This window comes from Odontesthes bonariensis, chromosome 24 (assembly GCF_027942865.1).
Source record: "Odontesthes bonariensis isolate fOdoBon6 chromosome 24, fOdoBon6.hap1, whole genome shotgun sequence".
Lineage (NCBI taxonomy): Eukaryota > Metazoa > Chordata > Actinopteri > Atheriniformes > Atherinopsidae > Odontesthes > Odontesthes bonariensis.
Window position 1 is genome coordinate 10,198,738 of NC_134529.1, and position 18,562 is coordinate 10,217,299.

At 41.4% G+C, this 18,562-nt stretch overlaps 1 protein-coding gene across 1 annotated transcript; it reads left to right on the plus strand.

Annotated features, from left to right (window-relative positions):
- The first annotated feature begins 4,395 nt into the window (after positions 1-4,395).
- hsp90ab1 (heat shock protein 90, alpha (cytosolic), class B member 1) lies at positions 4,396-10,030 on the plus strand. Its single transcript, XM_075458846.1, has 12 exons — positions 4,396-4,479; positions 5,427-5,570; positions 5,677-5,883; positions 6,054-6,213; positions 6,374-6,507; positions 6,608-6,922; positions 7,028-7,193; positions 7,291-7,481; positions 8,071-8,218; positions 8,335-8,603; positions 9,052-9,385; positions 9,466-10,030. Exons 2-12 carry the CDS (start codon positions 5,427-5,429, stop codon positions 9,582-9,584), a joined length of 2,187 nt encoding a protein of 728 aa, XP_075314961.1. The 5' UTR covers positions 4,396-4,479; the 3' UTR covers positions 9,585-10,030.
- The last annotated feature ends 8,532 nt before the right edge of the window (positions 10,031-18,562 follow it).

Genomic DNA, 18,562 nt, shown 5'->3' on the forward strand with positions numbered 1-18,562 from the left:
AATCCTTCTTTGCATTATTGTCTCCAGAGGTTCCACAGTCGTCCCCAGAACAGAAACAGCCTTCTTTATCAGGTTGTTGAGTCTTTTTAGGTCCCTGGTTCTGATGCTGCTGCCCCAACAGATGACGCAAGAGGAAATGACGCTCTCAACAACAGACTTGTAGAAGATCTGCAACATCTTGTTGCAAACCTTGAAGGACCTTAGCTTCCTCAAGAAGTACAGTCTGCTCTGTCCTTTCTTGTAGATGGCTTCACTGTTGTGTCTCCAGTCCAGTCTGTTGTCCACATGAACACCAAGGTATTTATATTCCTCAACCACCTCCACTTCTTCTCCCATGATGGAAACAGGGTTTGATCTGACCCTGTTTCTCCAGAAATCTACAATCATCTCCTTTGTTTTGTTAACATTCAAGATGAGATGATTGTTCCCACACCATGCCACAAAGCGGTCCACCAGCTCTCTGTACTCAGCTTCTTGTCCATCTCTGATACACCCGACAACTGCAGAGTCATCTGAATATTTCTGTAGATGACAGGAGTCTGACTTGTACTTGTTGCAATGATACATCCAGTCATTCCTACTAACTTTCTAGTTGTAAATGTACAACTAATTCTGTAAAACTCTCACACCATTTCTCACAAATTTTGACCAGTTGTAGTTTTCTGATTCATAACCCCTTATCTTTGTGGAACACAGCCCCCTCTCCAACCTGCCACAGTGGGCATGGATTTTGTTGATCCAGGGCCTGACAACAGGCAGGATTTGAACCAGACACTGCACCACTGGGGATTTAAGGTCTCTGTGAAACCCACCACGCCACCAAGTCCCCTTCACACTTGGATACTTTTTTTTTGGGGGGGGGGGCTTTTTATGCCTTTAATTATAGGACAGTTGGAGAGAGACAGGAAGCAGGGGGCAGAGAGAGGGGGGCAGACATGCAGCAAAGGGCTGCTCGGTGCAGGACTCGAACCGGGGCCAGCTGCAGTGAGGACCATGCCTCTGCACATGGGGCGGCCACGTAACCCACTACCGCCCCAATTTTAGATACTTTTTGATACTACAACCTCTGAACTTCTGAGCATTCACCTAACAGCCTGAGCTATTGTTCCAGATGGCTGAATGTGCTGTCCTAAAGCTTTTCTCTCTGTACTCTGAGATTCCACCTTTAAAATGCAGAAATACACCATCTTTCATTCATTCATTCATCATGTGTCGCTGGGAGTTGACCTTCACAACTAGGCAGTTTCCTATCCTGAGCTATCTAGTCACACCTTTAGCTTTCTTGGCAGATTTTATTATTCCCTCTGGGAATTGAAATATATTCTATCACAAGTTTCACTCACCTGTCCTTCAAAGGTAAGTATCCCCCAATTCACATAAACCTATGAGAATTGAACCCATGACCTCTGGTACCATAAACCACTCTCTATCAGCCTGAGCTACCTTGTCACACAGATGAAGAAGTTTAAACTGATGCCTCAGTCTGGCTCAATGCTTAACATTTTATTTTACAATAAAAATAGTTTCTGGCTGCTTTTTTTAAAGTTTATTGAGAGAACAGAAAATGAAGCGTTTCGATAAGGTCACGGCCCTGTCCTCTATGCATTTGTGGATGCTACAGTAGTAAAATTTGACAAATCCTTCGCTGCTTCTAACCCAAATCTTTCACATCAACATAAATTAAAAACACCTGACAAAAAAGGCCCTCTTTTTGCAATTTGATACATGATGTCAAACATTTCATGCCAGAATGAAAGACTCATTTTAGACCTTTAGCTTAAACTATGAATCACCATGTAGACACATATTCTTTTGGCCAGACTTTTGCAACGTCCTGACACTCCCACAACAGGTTTTGGCAAAAAAACAGCACCTAAGTGAGGCATACTTATAGCCAAATGTGATCCTGTGTTACTCATAAATAAGCTTCTCAACAAATCGGGATAAAAAGATAGCACTGTTTGGCTATCATATTATACGAAAAAGATCTCAGTAAAAGTGTGACTTCTCAGTTTTAGCCTTGATGATAGTTGAATGGTTCTTTGTTTTTTTTTAGAAGCTCACAATTATACCACAAGATGGCGGCCTTGTCTCAGTTTAGATGAGTGCAAATCTGCAGCTGTTTTATGAAAACTAAGGATTTAAGGTTGATGGCATCCTGCCTCCCTGTTATGTTACGGACTGTAATCGACAGACAGCAAAGCAGGGGAGATGGTTGGTTACAAACTGAGGCCAGAATGGGTCCGTTTCTACATTTTTGGCTTTCTTTCTTGAGAAAGACACAAAGTGTCATGATCTCCACTGGCAGTGGGTTGATTTTCCACTCTTGCTTCTTATCCCGTTCCCTGTGTATGTCAGTGTCTCTCCCGTCAGACTTCCTGGGTTCGCTCAATCGTTAGTTTTGCGGTTTTTTTGCTTTGAACCTGAGTGAAATAACTTGGACGTACCTAAGAAGCAGCCATGTTGAAATTCTCTAAATTCTGTAGGAAAGGAACCTCAGTGCTTCCTGTATTATCTCCTTGAGCTCGGAAACTGTGGAGCATCCATTACAAAAGACAGGAAGTAATTCAGTATCACAGTTTCCTGTAGCCACAGCTTTTGAAGTGTGTCCTGGTTGCATTTATTTATCCAATATAACTGTGACTCATGAATATGAGGGTGAGTGTGAGCCTGAGACAAAAACATGTTTCCTTTTTAAATGACCAGCCTTGATAATAAATAATACATCTTATCATGTGACATATATAGCTGTGATAAGCCTCTGTGTAACAACATGATATGGCTGCATGAGATGAAATATCTACCTTTGATATCTACCTTTCGTAAAATATTTATTTAACACCTGTAGTTAGACCCTCATTGCAGCAAGGCTGTCGTTTCCTAGCTCCTTTCGAATTTCTCCAACCGTCTTTCCTTAACCTTGTTGAAGTCTCCGGGCAGGCCCAAGGACAAAAGCTTAAGAAAAGACAATAAAAGGTACAAATCTTGCTGGATTCCTGGCAAACCTACTGGGCAAAAATGATTCAAAAATCTGAATTAAAAAAGACAAATATTGATTACGTAATCGTGAATAAAACTGCCAACTTGAAAGGAGGAACTGATTTTGATTTTTTTTTTAAAAACACACATAGAATGCCCTGATAAAACGGTGTTCTTAAATATTTTAAAACATGCCAATGTTTATTGTGTTTAAGTTTTTGATAGCAAATAAAATGTAATCAAATTGAATCAAACAGCCCTTTATGTACACCTGGACACATCTGGACTCACATCTGGATAAAACATTGAGTAAAGCTCAAATATAATTGACATGGACGACTGATTCAGTATATTTGGAGGAACCACAACAGGCAGTTTTACCTAGAGTGCTGTGAGTGCTCTCATGATACAAATATATACGTTGCTGGTTGATTGTATGGTTGCGCCAAATACTTCCTGAATCCAATACCCAAGGCACTGAATATGCCCTCCATAACTCGTTTTATTTCCCCTGCTTACATATCTTCATAACCAAGCCATGTTAAAGTAATATTCACACGAGAGTCCACATAGTCCATATTACAGGATCAATGGCTGCTGTGGTGTTTTTATTACAGGAAGGTTTCACTTGCAGCAAATGCGGCCCGATGGCTGCATGTGACGCATAGGTGACGTCACTATAAGGCGGGTTTTTCATGGAAAGTGCTGGAAGAAACGAAGCACAACCTCTTGATTCTAAGTATTCCTCCATCCGATTAAAAAGACCAACAATCTCTATAGATTTGCAGGAAAAGTAACGATGCATGTGTTATTTCGAAGCAGCGGATTTCTTAGATTGATGCAGTTTGTTATGCCTCGATAGCATTTAATAGTATCTATCGACAACCGTCTATTCCCATAGATATAGTCTCTCAATAAATCTTAAACTATAAACTAAACTGCCACATGATGGCAGCAACGGTGCACTGAGATCAAAGGTTATCCTCATTAGGCTTCATGCACGAAAGTTTTTGGTATTAGAATACGTTTTGAGCTTGACATCACTTGAAAGCCTTTTACAAAATACCTATTTAGTTCTGTATTATAATAATATTTAATTGTGTGTATAAATAATGTAGACCAAGGCCAGTTTTAAAGTATTTAATCCGCAAAGCAACCGCAATCTACTGAATTCCTACCAGCTTTTATTTTCAGTATACTTCAGTGATGATGTATATTAACCATTTGATTAAAGCTCTATAACAAAAGTTAATTTTACAGTGGGTTAATGACTTAAAGCTTTTCTTAAAATTGCAGTTTTATTCACGGTCTTTTACTACCAGACTAGTTTTAGGGGTAGACGGTGCTCGGCGGATGGATACGGCGGCTCACTGAAATCCATGTGTATAAAGATTCGTTGTGCACCAAAAGGAAGTTCCTTTCCTTTTCCCCGCGTCAGAGAGCACAAGGGACAGCACTTTTGTTGCATTTTATTCAAGAAAAGTCAACGAAATTAACAAGGTACGTAAACGAGTGTTTGCATATCATGTTACGCACTTTATGCCCACTTAATATTTTCGTTTTTCTTACCAATTACTTAGCTATTTAGCGGATGTTTACTGAATGAGACCTCATGGGTCGTGATAACCTTAACGTCAACTGTGTCGTGGGCGATAACTAGTGTTTTATTCGACAACTCGTTCGATGTAATCCAGACATAATGAGGGTTTCGTCTAACGTACGGAACGTAGCGGGAGTGATGCTGGTCAGGGTAGATGCGGCACTTTGCCGCACCGTGTGGACGGGCAGGTGTGGTGAACTGTGGTGACAGCGCTGGTTCCCGTTTTTATATGAAAAATAAACGCTTTAATCAAGCCACGATTATTGGAGTGGCCCAGATTACTGACCCTAAACAAGTATTTTAGTCGTCAAACGCTTACAGTTTTTAACGTAGCTTTATTGGGTAAATGTTGACTTGTGTTGAATGCCGGCCAGCGTAGGTTAACGTTGATTTAACCGTTGCGTAACCCGTTAACGCTCACGTGGTTTATCAGATTTCCGCCATAATCTCTCAGAATTTATTTCGTACTGGTCGTATTACTGTTCTCAACCGGCTCATCGTCTCTCAGTTTTCCGATACAGTTGTGTATCCCTGTTTTCGCTCCGCAGCACGTGCTTGCAGCGTCCATTGTCTATGCGTCGACGCCATGTTGGTTAGCAGGCACTTCCGCCCACATGAAGTAACATGATGGCAACTGTCCAAACCTGATTGGGATCGGTTTAACATGACCTTTTTAACGATCAATAAAGCGGAAACCACTGCTTTCCCGAATAATGTACCGCTTAAAAAATGTCAATTTTTAGCTTATCGAGCCTTAATATCCTGTGTTAATGTTTGTTTTTGTCACCCTCCTGACCCAACCTGCCTTTTGTAACACATAATCTAATGAAAAGTTCCATCTGTGCAGATGCCTGAAGAAATGCACCAAGAGGAGGAGGCTGAGACCTTTGCCTTCCAGGCAGAGATTGCTCAGCTGATGTCCCTGATCATCAACACCTTCTATTCCAACAAAGAGATCTTCCTCAGGGAGCTGATCTCCAATGCCTCTGATGTAAGTCTTTGACTGCCATTTTTCCCATTTATGACTTTTATCAGATTTAACTGATTGCGCACGCATTGAAATGATCTGTAAATTCCAAATGTCTCTGTATTCTCAGGCTCTGGATAAAATCCGCTATGAAAGCTTGACCGACCCAACCAAGCTGGACAGTGGCAAGGATCTGAAAATTGAAATCACCCCCAACAAAGCAGACCGCACCCTGACCCTTGTCGACACCGGAATCGGCATGACCAAAGCCGACCTTATCAACAACCTGGGTACCATCGCCAAGTCTGGAACAAAGGCCTTCATGGAGGCCCTGCAGGTACTGTGGTCTGGTCTGCAAAACGGAGGCCCACCTCATAGTTTGAAGCTCTAACAACCCTGTTATTAGACTAGTTTGCGCTTCTTCTCGAAAGTGGTGGGATTGTGAAAATGAGCGTTATTGGTGTATGAGCAGTATCCTGATCAATGCTGCTATTTGTGTTCCTCCAGGCTGGTGCTGACATCTCCATGATCGGTCAGTTCGGTGTGGGTTTCTACTCTGCCTACCTAGTTGCTGAGAGAGTGGTCGTCATCACCAAGCACAATGATGATGAGCAGTATGCCTGGGAGTCATCTGCAGGAGGTTCCTTCACAGTCAAGGTCGACACTGGTATGCACCCTGAAATTATTCCAATGTCAAAGTTTTTGATTGGCTACATGAATGTTTAGCTGTGGAGATATTTTGGTTCTTCTCTGCTCTTATAGACGGGACATTTTACAGTAAAAATAAAGTTTAAAATGTGATAACGGCAGGACAACTCTGTTAACAGGTGAGCCCATTGGCCGTGGAACAAAGATCATCCTGCACCTGAAGGAGGATCAGACGGAGTACATTGAGGAGAAGAGAGTCAAGGAGATTGTCAAGAAGCACTCCCAGTTCATTGGTTATCCCATCACTCTGTTTGTAAGTGTTGCATTTGCCTGGATTCTTTGCCGTTCTGTCAACTTTGAGCTTAAGGCTGGATTTACGGTGGCCAAATCCCATAACCTCTTTTGATTTGTAGGTGGAGAAGGAGCGTGACAAGGAGATCAGTGACGACGAGGCAGAGGAGGAAAAAGCAGAGAAGGAGGAGAAAGACGAGAAAGAGGAGGGCGAGGACAAGCCAAAGATTGAGGATGTAGGCTCAGACGATGAAGAGGACTCCAAAGACAAGGACAAGAAGAAGAAAAAGAAGATCAAGGAGAAGTACATCGACCAGGAGGAGCTGAACAAGACCAAGCCCATCTGGACCAGGAACCCTGACGACATCACAAATGAGGAGTATGGCGAGTTCTACAAGAGTCTGACCAATGACTGGGAGGATCACCTGGCTGTCAAGGTACACAGGGCATGGCAAAAGGGCAACTCTTGCATGCATCTTATGGCAGTTTGACTTGCCCAAAACTGTTGGACTGAAGTTGAAGTGTGTGTTTTGTCCTTGCAGCACTTTTCAGTGGAAGGCCAGCTGGAGTTCCGGGCCCTGCTCTTTGTTCCTCGCCGTGCACCTTTTGACCTCTTTGAGAACAAGAAAAAGAAGAATAACATCAAGCTTTACGTCAGGAGAGTGTTCATCATGGACAACTGTGAAGAGCTCATCCCAGAGTACCTGAGTAAGTTGATCTGCCTTCGCTCTGGTCTAAAGCATTGATTCCCTTTCTTTATTTGATGGAATGCAATGCTGCAATGATTGTTTTTTGTTCACTCCAGACTTTGTCCGTGGTGTTGTGGACTCTGAAGACCTGCCCCTCAACATCTCCAGAGAAATGTTGCAGCAGAGCAAGATCCTGAAAGTCATCCGCAAGAACATCGTCAAGAAGTGTCTGGAGCTGTTCGCAGAACTGGCCGAGGACAAGGACAACTACAAGAAGTTCTATGAGGGTTTCTCAAAGAACATCAAGGTATCTGGACTTGATCTAGCACTGCATTCAATGTTGAAATGTGAAACTTCAAGGTTTCAACAAACACTCTTTGTACTACTTGTCTTTAGTGCATCTCCATGGATTCATGAGGTTTATCCTTACTTTATGCATTCATCTGTAGTGCTTATGTCTAGTGTTCCCAAGCAGCATAGTTCTAGCTTAGAAATGTAATTTATTTATTTTTTTAAATCCCTCACTGTAGAAAAAATGGCTTTGTAAAAACAACTTGGATCATTTTAAGCACTTGTACATCATTGTTTGTGCTTAACCAGGTGCAGTTGTGTGCTGCACGTGTTGCCTAGTGCTGTAGTCTAGAAACCCGAGGTGCTTTAATGGCAGTTTGTAACCTTAGAACTGCCTCTCTTGCGAACACCTTCTGTTGCACTCAAGGTGTTCGCATTATTGTATTTATTTTTTATGCAACATCTGAATTGAAAGCGGATTATCTGACTAACCTCATTCAGCGTCCCCCCTTTTTTAATAATCCTGCAGAGAAACTTGATCTGTTTAAAGCTGAACCCTGAATTTAGCTATTAGTTTTTGCCAACCATGCTTTGTCCATGTGTAGCTTGGCATCCACGAGGACTCTCAAAACCGCAAGAAGCTGTCTGAATTGCTGCGCTACCACAGCTCCCAGTCTGGAGACGAGATGACCTCCCTCACAGAGTACCTGACCCGCATGAAGGAAAACCAGAAGTCCATCTACTACATTACCGGTACGTTTCTATTGTGATCAGATATTCCAAGTTGCTTTTTGAAACGTTTTGACATTCTGACTGAATCAAAAAGGAAAAACCTGTAAACATCACTGAGGGTCTTTCTTCTTTTGCAGGCGAGAGCAAGGATCAGGTGGCCAACTCGGCCTTCGTCGAGCGCGTCCGCAAGCGTGGCTTTGAGGTCCTGTACATGACCGAGCCCATTGACGAGTACTGTGTCCAGCAGTTGAAGGAGTTTGACGGCAAGACTTTGGTCTCTGTCACCAAAGAGGGTCTGGAGCTTCCAGAGGATGAGGAGGAGAAGAAAAAGATGGAGGAAGACAAGGCAAAGTATGAGAATCTCTGCAAACTCATGAAGGAGATCCTCGACAAGAAAGTAGAAAAGGTTGGTGACTCAGAATTCCCCTTTTTTAGATTTAAGGTGTCCAGTGAATTGATGGTTATTTATTTGGCAACAGGTCCCTTAGTGGTCCCAACTTGAGCAGTGGTGAGTTCATGCAGATTTGGGATGGTCCATTAGGTGCAACCTGAATGATTTACGAAACCTAACTATTAATGAATGTGGTTGTTGTGAATTGTGTTCTAACAGATGCTTGCGTTTCAGTTTGTACATCTTGTTTGGCAACCCAAAGAATTTAATTTTTTTTTTTTTACTCTAGAAGTTTAACAAATTGAGCTGAGATTGTTTTTATGTAAAATTGTTCTGACTTGAATGGATTTGAAGTGGTAAACAACATTCCGTCTACTTCTAATGTTCCTGCTCTGCATGCTTGACCTTAAGTTCATTGAAGCTCTGATTATGATTTAACTTGGAAGTCCTCTTTCTTCTCCAGGTGACAGTGTCCAACCGATTGGTGTCCTCTCCCTGCTGCATTGTGACAAGCACTTACGGCTGGACGGCCAACATGGAGAGGATCATGAAGGCCCAGGCACTCAGGGACAACTCCACCATGGGCTACATGATGGCTAAGAAGCACTTGGAGATCAACCCCGACCACCCAATCGTGGAAACTCTCAGGCAGAAGGCAGAGGCTGACAAGAACGACAAAGCTGTGAAGGACCTCGTCATCCTGCTGTTCGAAACCGCCCTGCTCTCTTCAGGCTTCTCCCTGGACGACCCACAGACCCACTCCAACCGCATCTACAGAATGATCAAACTTGGCCTGGGTAAGGCTATGCTCTAGATCAGCAGTTGCCACGTTTTGTAAATGTTTGATTCCAATAAGTGACGAATCGTTGCTCTGCAGGTATCGACGACGATGAAGTTCCTGTCGAGGAGACCACCGCTGCAGCTGTCCCAGAGGAGATGCCTCCCCTAGAAGGCGACGGTGACGATGATGCTTCACGCATGGAAGAAGTTGATTAAACGGACCTCACCCAAATTTAAAACACTTCAGCCCTGTTTTTTCCAATAGTTCATCCTTAAAAGTGCAGTAACTGCAAAAACTAATAGTCATTCCTGTTGTGTGGTGGACCAGTGTTGCTCTTGTTGCTAAGAGCATTACGCTGCAAGACCTTAAAGAAAAGCAGTTTTGGTTTGTTTTTTTTTTGCTGTTAAAGTTCATGGTGACCACACATTGTTTTAACAAGTACCCTGTTGCACTGAGTTTTAAATGTTGGTGTGGTAATTGTGCAAATACAGGAATTTTACATTCCTTATTGGATCGGGTCCGGAGGGTAATGGGAGGTTCTGTTCATGTGCAACACTGCACGCTGCATGGAGTGAGGACTGTATGATTCCCTTGCCTGTGTCCAGGCTTGTCTGTATTCAAAGTCTTGTTTTTGCAAAAAAATTAAAGATGTAATACCTGATTTGCCTTTGTTTTGATGCTTTATTCAGAGGAAACTAGAGTACCTGCATAGACTTTATCAGATTTGTAGCTTCATGTGTTGACTTGCTTCCACTTGACCACTAGGTGGAGACATGCTCAAAGTTTTACGTGTTTAAACTGGATGGCTTAGCAAGGTATGCTTTGAACTGTCCTACACCCATGGTTGGGTAATCAAAAGTGCCTGCTGCACATATACAGCAGAGGTTGTTCTCATGACATCTCAACACGACAAACGTATCTCCTGCATATAGGGTCAGAATCCTGTGACTATTTGAATGGCTTTTCATCCAGAAAGCCTTAATGTGAATGTTACTGAATTAATCAGCTCATGATTAGCACTCTTATATTTAGATCTACTTAAAAATGGCTGTTTATTGGTACTTTAAATGTTTTTGAAATCATTTCTCCCTGGTCATGACATCAATTTAAGCATGTCAAACTACTAATGCATAGAAGCTAATCAATTGGTTGTAGAGGCACAATTAACTGCGAGTCTCATGGCCGTTTCTTGTAAAACCACACGAGCAAATTTGCATAAAATGCGGGCAGGTACTGAAGGCACAGGCTTATTATTTGAAAGCATGAGGTGTTAAATGAACCCTTGGGAGAAGCGTAAAGACTGCATCTTTCCTGTAAGTCATGTGTTTTCAAGTATGAGGGGGTGGCAGCAACCTTTTTTTTTTTTTTTTTTTTTTTTCTTGACAGTAAAATAGTGAAGTGTGGGTGTCTCTCCCTCTTGAGCACAATAACTCGTGCTCCAGTCAGAGTGAAAGTGGGGACCTTGAGCTGTGTCATTGATAGACTGACTTAACTATTCTGTTTCCTTGTAAATCTGCTTGAGTTGACCGTCTCACTAAAGCTTTTGCTGTGTGTGCAGACACTGACCGTGTTATGTAAATGAATATGAAAGTATAGAAACTGCTGATCAGTGCAGGTATTGTGGTATCAAATAGCATACATTTAAATTTATTGGAACAGCAAGAAAAAAAAAACAAGCAAGGCGGCTTATAGTAGATAATTCTATGGCCGTGGAAAATTTCTAATGAGAAGGCTTTCTTCAAGACTTTGAGACCTGTATATAGATTATTTCCAGTTGCAGAGATCCAAATCCAAATCAGTCTGAGGACATTCCCAAATTGAGATCTGTGGGGGAACTGTTTTAACAACCAGTGAAGGACTATCTTGGAAGGTTGTCCAAAGGTTATCATAAAATCTTTGGAGAACCTTCAAGCAGGCCTCCCTATGGCTTTCTCGAGGGTTATCACGTGAAACCTTAACAGAACTTAAGGGAAATGTTCCAGAAAACTTTCTTCAAGTCAACCTGGAGTAAAAACCTCGGGTAACATTCCCTGAAGATGATCTCGAGGTTTCTCACACTAGTCTTCTGAGAATCTTAAGGGTAATATACCTCATAAGGTTCCCACCATCAAGGTTGAGTTAAAGATTTCTTGAAGAACTCACAAATTCACTTTCAAAGATCACAAAACCTTCCAGAGGGCTCTACAGAAATTACATTCACAAAATAGTCCTAAAACATTTCCTGAAGATCTTACAAAGATTATTTTTTAGTATCCTTCAAGCGAATTTTAGAGAATGCTCCCCAAAAAACTCCACCGAGGCATCCGAGAAGGTTTTACACACTAATACTCCGCTGACGAATCCCAAAAGCTTCACATTCTTCCATTAAATCAAGTTTAAAATAAACTTCTAGGAACCTTTGGGTGCATTCCCTGAAAGTTCTTCAAAAGCTCCACGTATTCTCTGAACCACGTTGTTCTTTAAAGGCTGCAAAATGACAACCTCCAGGAAACATCTGAATAACGCTCCTTGGTGGTTGGTGTTAACCATGTTTAAGGTTTGAGGCTTAACGATTCCAACTTAACTCTGCCTACTCATTACAGACCACATGTGTAATACAACATATTATTACGCAACATGGGGTTACTTCTTCTAAGACTAACCACTTTGCACTGCTGGTGTAAAATCTGCAGAAACTGATTGACCAGTTGTGTATTTTTCTGATCTACAGCCATCAAACATTGTTGTGATGAGTGTAAAACTGAGAGAAAGAGGCAGTAAATGTGTCCAAATTGGTACAGAAAATAGAACTTAAATTGAAGTCTCCATCATTATTATTTGGTGAAAAGGTTTCGTCGCACACTTTTAGCACTAAATTCAAGTTTGTCGCCAGTGTTGCTACTTCTTAATTGAGGTAAAAAATAGTGGGTCTAGGGTACAAGATAAAATGCATCTTAGACAAACAGGAAATGCTATGTCAGCTGACATTAAAGGGAAGTCTAAGCTGGAAACAACAAATCTGTCTGGTTGAGCACTACTGGAACTTTCCTGGTGAGAGTCAATAAGAGTCAGCAAAGGTTTCCCTCACAAAAGTTGAAAGGTGCTTCTAGTCTTTTCTGACATTTTGCTTTTTCTTTTTTTTTTCCTTAAATAAATGACTTCCTGTGGAAACATTTGATACTCACGTGTAACTCTTCAAGTCTTCAAGCCACAAATGCTGAATGCATCAGTTCGGGGGTTCCTGATACGTCAGCAGGCTGCGGTGCAAAACGTTTGCGCACAATGTTACAGTGAATGCATCCTGTGACCTTTGCAGCTTGAGCGTCTCCTCCTAGTGCATGCAGTCAGTGCAGAAATGACACGAAATTGTCTTAAAATGTGTCAGTATATTGCATGGCCTAGTTCTTGTTGATTCACACGACCTTGAACAGCTTCATTCATTTGTTCCAGATGATTCTGGGGCATCTTAGGATATTACGTGAAAACGCTCATCTGTATGCGTTCCTGCATGTCGTGCTGACGCTGGTGAATAGATATCTTGGTGTGTTTATGCCTCAGTGATAACAGACCACCACACACATAAGTATAAAAAACAAAGTTGTCAAAGTTGACATTAAGGTGCTCAAACCACGTTGTCCTGCACGCTTGTGTGCAATCAAGTTTCAATGACATTTCAAACTCAAAATGCCAGAAAAAAAAACACACGACTGCTACTCATGATCTGAAACAATGTTGTTAGACACATCAGGCACGGTGTTACTTCTCATATTTGACAGCACTAGTTGAATACTACACAGGAACAGTTTGACACCCACGCTGAGTAGGACGGAAGCAAGATGAGCAGATAAAAGGCCTACAAGAGAGACAAAAAGCCTTTTATCTAGAAGTATAATATATAGCTGCCCACGATAACCTTTATGACTGGGTGAGAATCACACATGTCCTGTTACACTGTGTTATGTTCTACATTACTGTAAAACAGCCTGCGCAGTGGTGGTGCTGGCAATGCTGTGATCCCTGTGACGCTTTTGCAGATTCCAAAGAGCCACTTTAAAGTAAATCTTCGACATTTGAGATTGAAAAAAAAGAAAAACTGCCGTCATTTTGTGGGGAGAAAAAAGAAAAGCACGTGAAAGTGAGAAATTCAGTCTGAAATGAAAAAGATTACAGATGGCAGGGCTCTTCTGAGGTGCACAAAAACACTTAAAAGACTAAAAGTTGAAAAAAATCTCTACAGTATCACTGAAGATTCTTGGCTACCCAAAATATAATAACATATCAAACAGGTTGGCCCCATCCTCCATGTTTCCTGTACACCTACAAGGCATAGACGGAGTCTTTTCCACTGCATTTACCTCGTGTTTCAAATCTAGAGCTTTACTGTAGCATCTTTGCTATATTTCATGATAACTCTGGTGGCTTGGATTGACCACAGTACAGTCACGCACGGCTTGTAATGATCAGCCACAACCTTAAAACCGCCTGCCTTATATTGTGTGTGTCTCTCTTATGACACTTACATGGCTCAAATCTGTCGGGGCATCAACACATGAAGCCATCTGGATATTGGTGGCAAATCCATTGCCTCCTGTGAGTCGCAGGCTGGAACCTGTGAGATTGTTATGATTCTCAACTAGATTGGGGTCCAGGGAATTTAGAGTCCATGTCAGCACCCGTGGCTCTTTGTTGTGTTTCTCAAGAGTCGAGAGTCACCATGGTCCCGGTGGGGAATGTGCTTAGAATGCAACAAGGTTACAAAAGCATTGTCACACGATGAACAGTGGTCCACACTTTAACAGTTGGTGGTTTTAATGTTGTGGCTGATGGGTATGTGTCTTTGAGATTTGTCTCCTAGTATTCCTACTTCTCCCACTGATCTGTTTTCAGCATTGCATCAAGGCTCTGACAAGGACTTCCTTGGTTACAAAAGGCGCCTTTGGACCACAGGAAGTTGACCCTCTTTTTTGTGCTCACACGCAACTTTGTGGGATCATTCTTATCTCCAACCTGTGACTAGGAGCCGTCCCTGCATAATGGAACCTTCTGTGATGTGACTGTTTGGTTTTTGGTCCAAACAATGCAAGTATGCACCATTTGGTTAGGCACATCAACGCAGCACAAGAATCCACCATTACAGAAACATTGTAACCCTAACCCTAACCCTCTTATCTCACATTATTACAATTTGATGATGTTTTTTTTTTCTCTTCTAGACAGAAATGGAAAAAAAAAACTGATAGCATTGAATGTATGAGCTACCCTGTGTGCTTGAATAGAAGGCGACTTTAAGTTCTCCTCGTGTTTTCTCTCAAACTGAGACTAGACACCTGTCCGCCTATCATTTTTCAACCTCAAATGAGACGTCTTAATTACACTTTGTCGGACATCCCATTGCTCAGTGGGCTCTTTCATGATTCCAACACAAGCTAACCTCTAGCTTCTTATCAGAGAGTTGTAATTTGTATGCCTTATCTCTTTTTTACTTATCACTTACTTACTGTATATACTCTCCACAATCAGTCATGATATCCTCCCTGTGCCTCTATAGCTCATTTGCTGATAGATCCTGTTTGTTTAAGCCCATGCATAACCCAAAATATGAAAAAAGAATTTACAGCTAGATATTTGCCAGATTATTTCTTTTCCTGGACCCATATGAATACATTTTTTTGTGCTCAGGTTAAAGTTTTCGTAAGCATGCTTTAAAAATGACTTGCTTTTGGGTTAACTTTGTGAAGTTTCTTACCTTTTCAAACAAAATTAAAGCTCTTCAGTCTTTACCCATTCAGTTTGTCTCTTCATCCAATGGGCTGTTTTTCGTCAGTTTGACCCTGTGTCTCTGAAGTGGTTCAACATCTGCAGCCAACAAATGATCCCTCAGGCTGTTACTTTATTACAGGGCCAACACAGAAACAACAAGAAACAAATACCCACGCCAACACTCACTCCTAGGGTCAATTTAGATTCACCAACTAACCTGACATGCATGTTTTTAGACTGTGGGAAGAAGCTGGACTAACTGAAAAAGAACTAACGTATATATATCTCCAAAATGAGATTTAAACAGAGATCCAGGGCTAACCACCACAAAACCCTTTCTGGAAACCTTTCTGAATAAAAATGCTGTCTATGAAAAGTTTCCATCATGGAACAGAAACAGCTCTTTTAACTACTGATTCAAGGAACTCTGAGGTTTTGGTGTTTCTAGACCTGCTGCCTTTGACAATGGATCACAGTATCTTCATTTCAAAGCATCTAAGGCTGCTCTACTGTGGATAAAGCCATACCTGATAGATCTGTATTCCTGCTTACATGTGGGGCTCCTCAAGGCTCCATTTTGGACCCATTCCTGTCTTAAATGATATATGATGCCCTTCGGGTTAATTTTTTTACAAGATTTCTAGCCTTTGTAGATGATATAGTTTTTCATGCTTGTGTTTCCTCTCAGCTAAACATTTGTATTTCTTTGTATAGTTGTTTTTCTGATCAAGAAGGCTTTCAGTGTTGGCCTTTCAAATTTTAATTGACACCAGTTTATCTACAGGACGTTTTACACTGTCAAAATTGAGCTGAAACACTGAAGCTGTCCAACCAGATGCTCTTAGAGGTTGCAAGATCCAGATATAAAAACAGAACAATTCCTATGAGTTCTGCTCATATCATAAAAGTGTTTGATATGCTAAAAAAAAAAGTCCCATCTCCTCTCATTGACATTAGACTCGCATGCTTTTGCCGTTTCTTATAGGATGCTATTTTATTCTTCTTGGATTGTTTGGTTGAACTATCATTGCTTTAAAAGTGCTTTATAAATATATTTGGTATGAATCTTGTCACTTTTAACCTCGTCTGATGTTTGTATGCTAAGTTAACCTGAGGTATTTTGCTGGCCCACAGACACGAGAGTGTATCGGTCTTTTCATATTTAGCGGATGCTTTTCACTGCCTGAGCACGTGCTTTCGGCACAACGTTTAGTCCTCCTCCAGTTCGGCAAAAGATAAAAGGGCGGATTGTTTCAGGAAGCTCCCAAGTAATACAAGACAGTCAAATGTTATTGCTAAATGAGTACACTTGGTCTGAGTTGTCCCTTCAGTCAAAACGAGAGCTCGGGGTGAGTGGTTGTTGGGGGGCTGAAACTAGAGGTCTACAGGTCTGTAGCTTCCCATCTCTCTTGTTTTTTAGTTTTAATTTGAATTATTGGAATCGGGATCGGAGATATTGACAGCATGACACACTACCACACACCAGATGGTGTGAAGGACTTCGTGAAACGAGAGGAGCAGGGGATTTCCCCCACTGAGCAGCTTTGAGATTAATAGACCGGGGGAAAATGTTTTATTGCCCTTCATAGTCAAACCCAGCACTGAGTTTGATGCTTGGTGAATCATAAGGGTGGAAGGGTTAATGAATCAGTGAAGATTGCAAAGAGCACATCAGACGTATCTCGAAAATTACTTTGGTTGACTGCGTTTGATGACACAGAAGAGGATGGAACGAGTACGGAAAGATCACTTTGGGGAAAGAGATTTAAATGACTGATTTGATGTGATTGGTACAACTATAAGCTGCTGTGGTGATACATACAGCTGCGTGACAAATTAAAGGAAAAACTAGCATGATTCCAGTTTGTGGAACTCAACTGGGAGGATTGAAAATATATTCCCTCGTTTGATGTATTGATGATGCTGAAGATAGCTAATTCTTCGTTCTAAAGTCTCCCATGGTTGTTCAACTGACTGGAATCTGGTGACTGTTCAAACCTCACAGATCACTTTTATCACAAGTTTCTTGTGTTTACCTTAAATATTAAAATTCCCCTGCAAATGAATTGTTAAATGCATGTGCATGTATTGCCGCAAAATCAGCTTGCATTTGTGTGTGGATGTATGCTGTGTTGAGGTGGTGGTGGTGGGAATCATAACACACAGCAACAAAACAGAAAACACACTTTAGAAAAAAAGATTTACAGGGATATAGAAAATATTTCTGAGAAGAATCATTAAAATTAGTTTCTTTTTCTGCTGTTATCTCAAGAAAAATAGTATTTTCTGCTTCACTGCGGGGTTTTTGAAACCCTGTTGTGCCTTTTGAATGTTGGAGTGTTTCCTGTTTAATTGTATTCAGGAATGTTGTGTTTATATATATATTAAAAAAAATGTATCCATACTTTCAAATAGGTTTTGGTGTTTTCAGGCAGGTCCACCAAACTCTCATGTGAAAGGAGAGTACAACCTTTGACGAATCAGCTCTTAAAATGATGTAAATACAACCTCAAATGAACAACACATATTACTCTGTCTCATTATTCGGTTTACCAAAATTAAGCCAAAATGCAGAGCACTCTATGGGCCCAGAAAAAGGAGGGAATGAATGCACTGCACAAAACCAACTTGACAAGTTAGTCTGTTTGCCGTCTATTGACGCAGAAAAAAGGGGTCGTTGTACATCACTAATCTGTTTCACTTCCTGCATCAACAATCTGCCTCCTCTGTCAAGGGTGAAAGACAAGAGGAATCCAAACTACAAGACAACAATATGTCAAAGACCATGCATGCATGTCACCTTGGCCCCAACCAGAAGATAAAGAAAATCAGAGCCATGAGAGAGCCTCCATCCCACATGCTAACTACAGGCCCTTACACTAAAACACCATTCATAGCCACGTGAACCCCCTCAGTAGGAAATAGGACTGCCGAAACTAAATGAACCTCCCACGCTACTACCATTATTTCACCCCTAAACACTCCTCGACATGAAACTTCACCAATGGCTTTAAATCGTTGGCCATTGCATCCTTCGTCTTCCCATCAGTGCCAAGATGCATGAGCGTGACTGCTCGGAGAGAAATAAAGATGCGCTTTAATCCAACTGTATATCTGTCAGGACACCTCATTAATAATAAAGTTTAAATATGCTGAAATAATCATTTAATAAATGGCAGGTTTATGGCAGGAAAGAAACTCTTTAACATCATACAAACATTGTTTTGTGTTGTTAACAGATATCTGTTTGGCGACATAACAGTGAACCGGTTCCTATCGAGTCAGCCTGGTTATTCAAAGCAAGAGTCGAGGCAGAGATATTCAATTTTTGCCATTTGTCAGCAAGATTACACTCCAGCCCCCCGCGGGCCTGAGATGAATTAGGCAGGCATAGAAAACGGATGGAAGATGTGACTATAGCTGTAGTGATACTGTGCTGCCTGCAAACATGCCA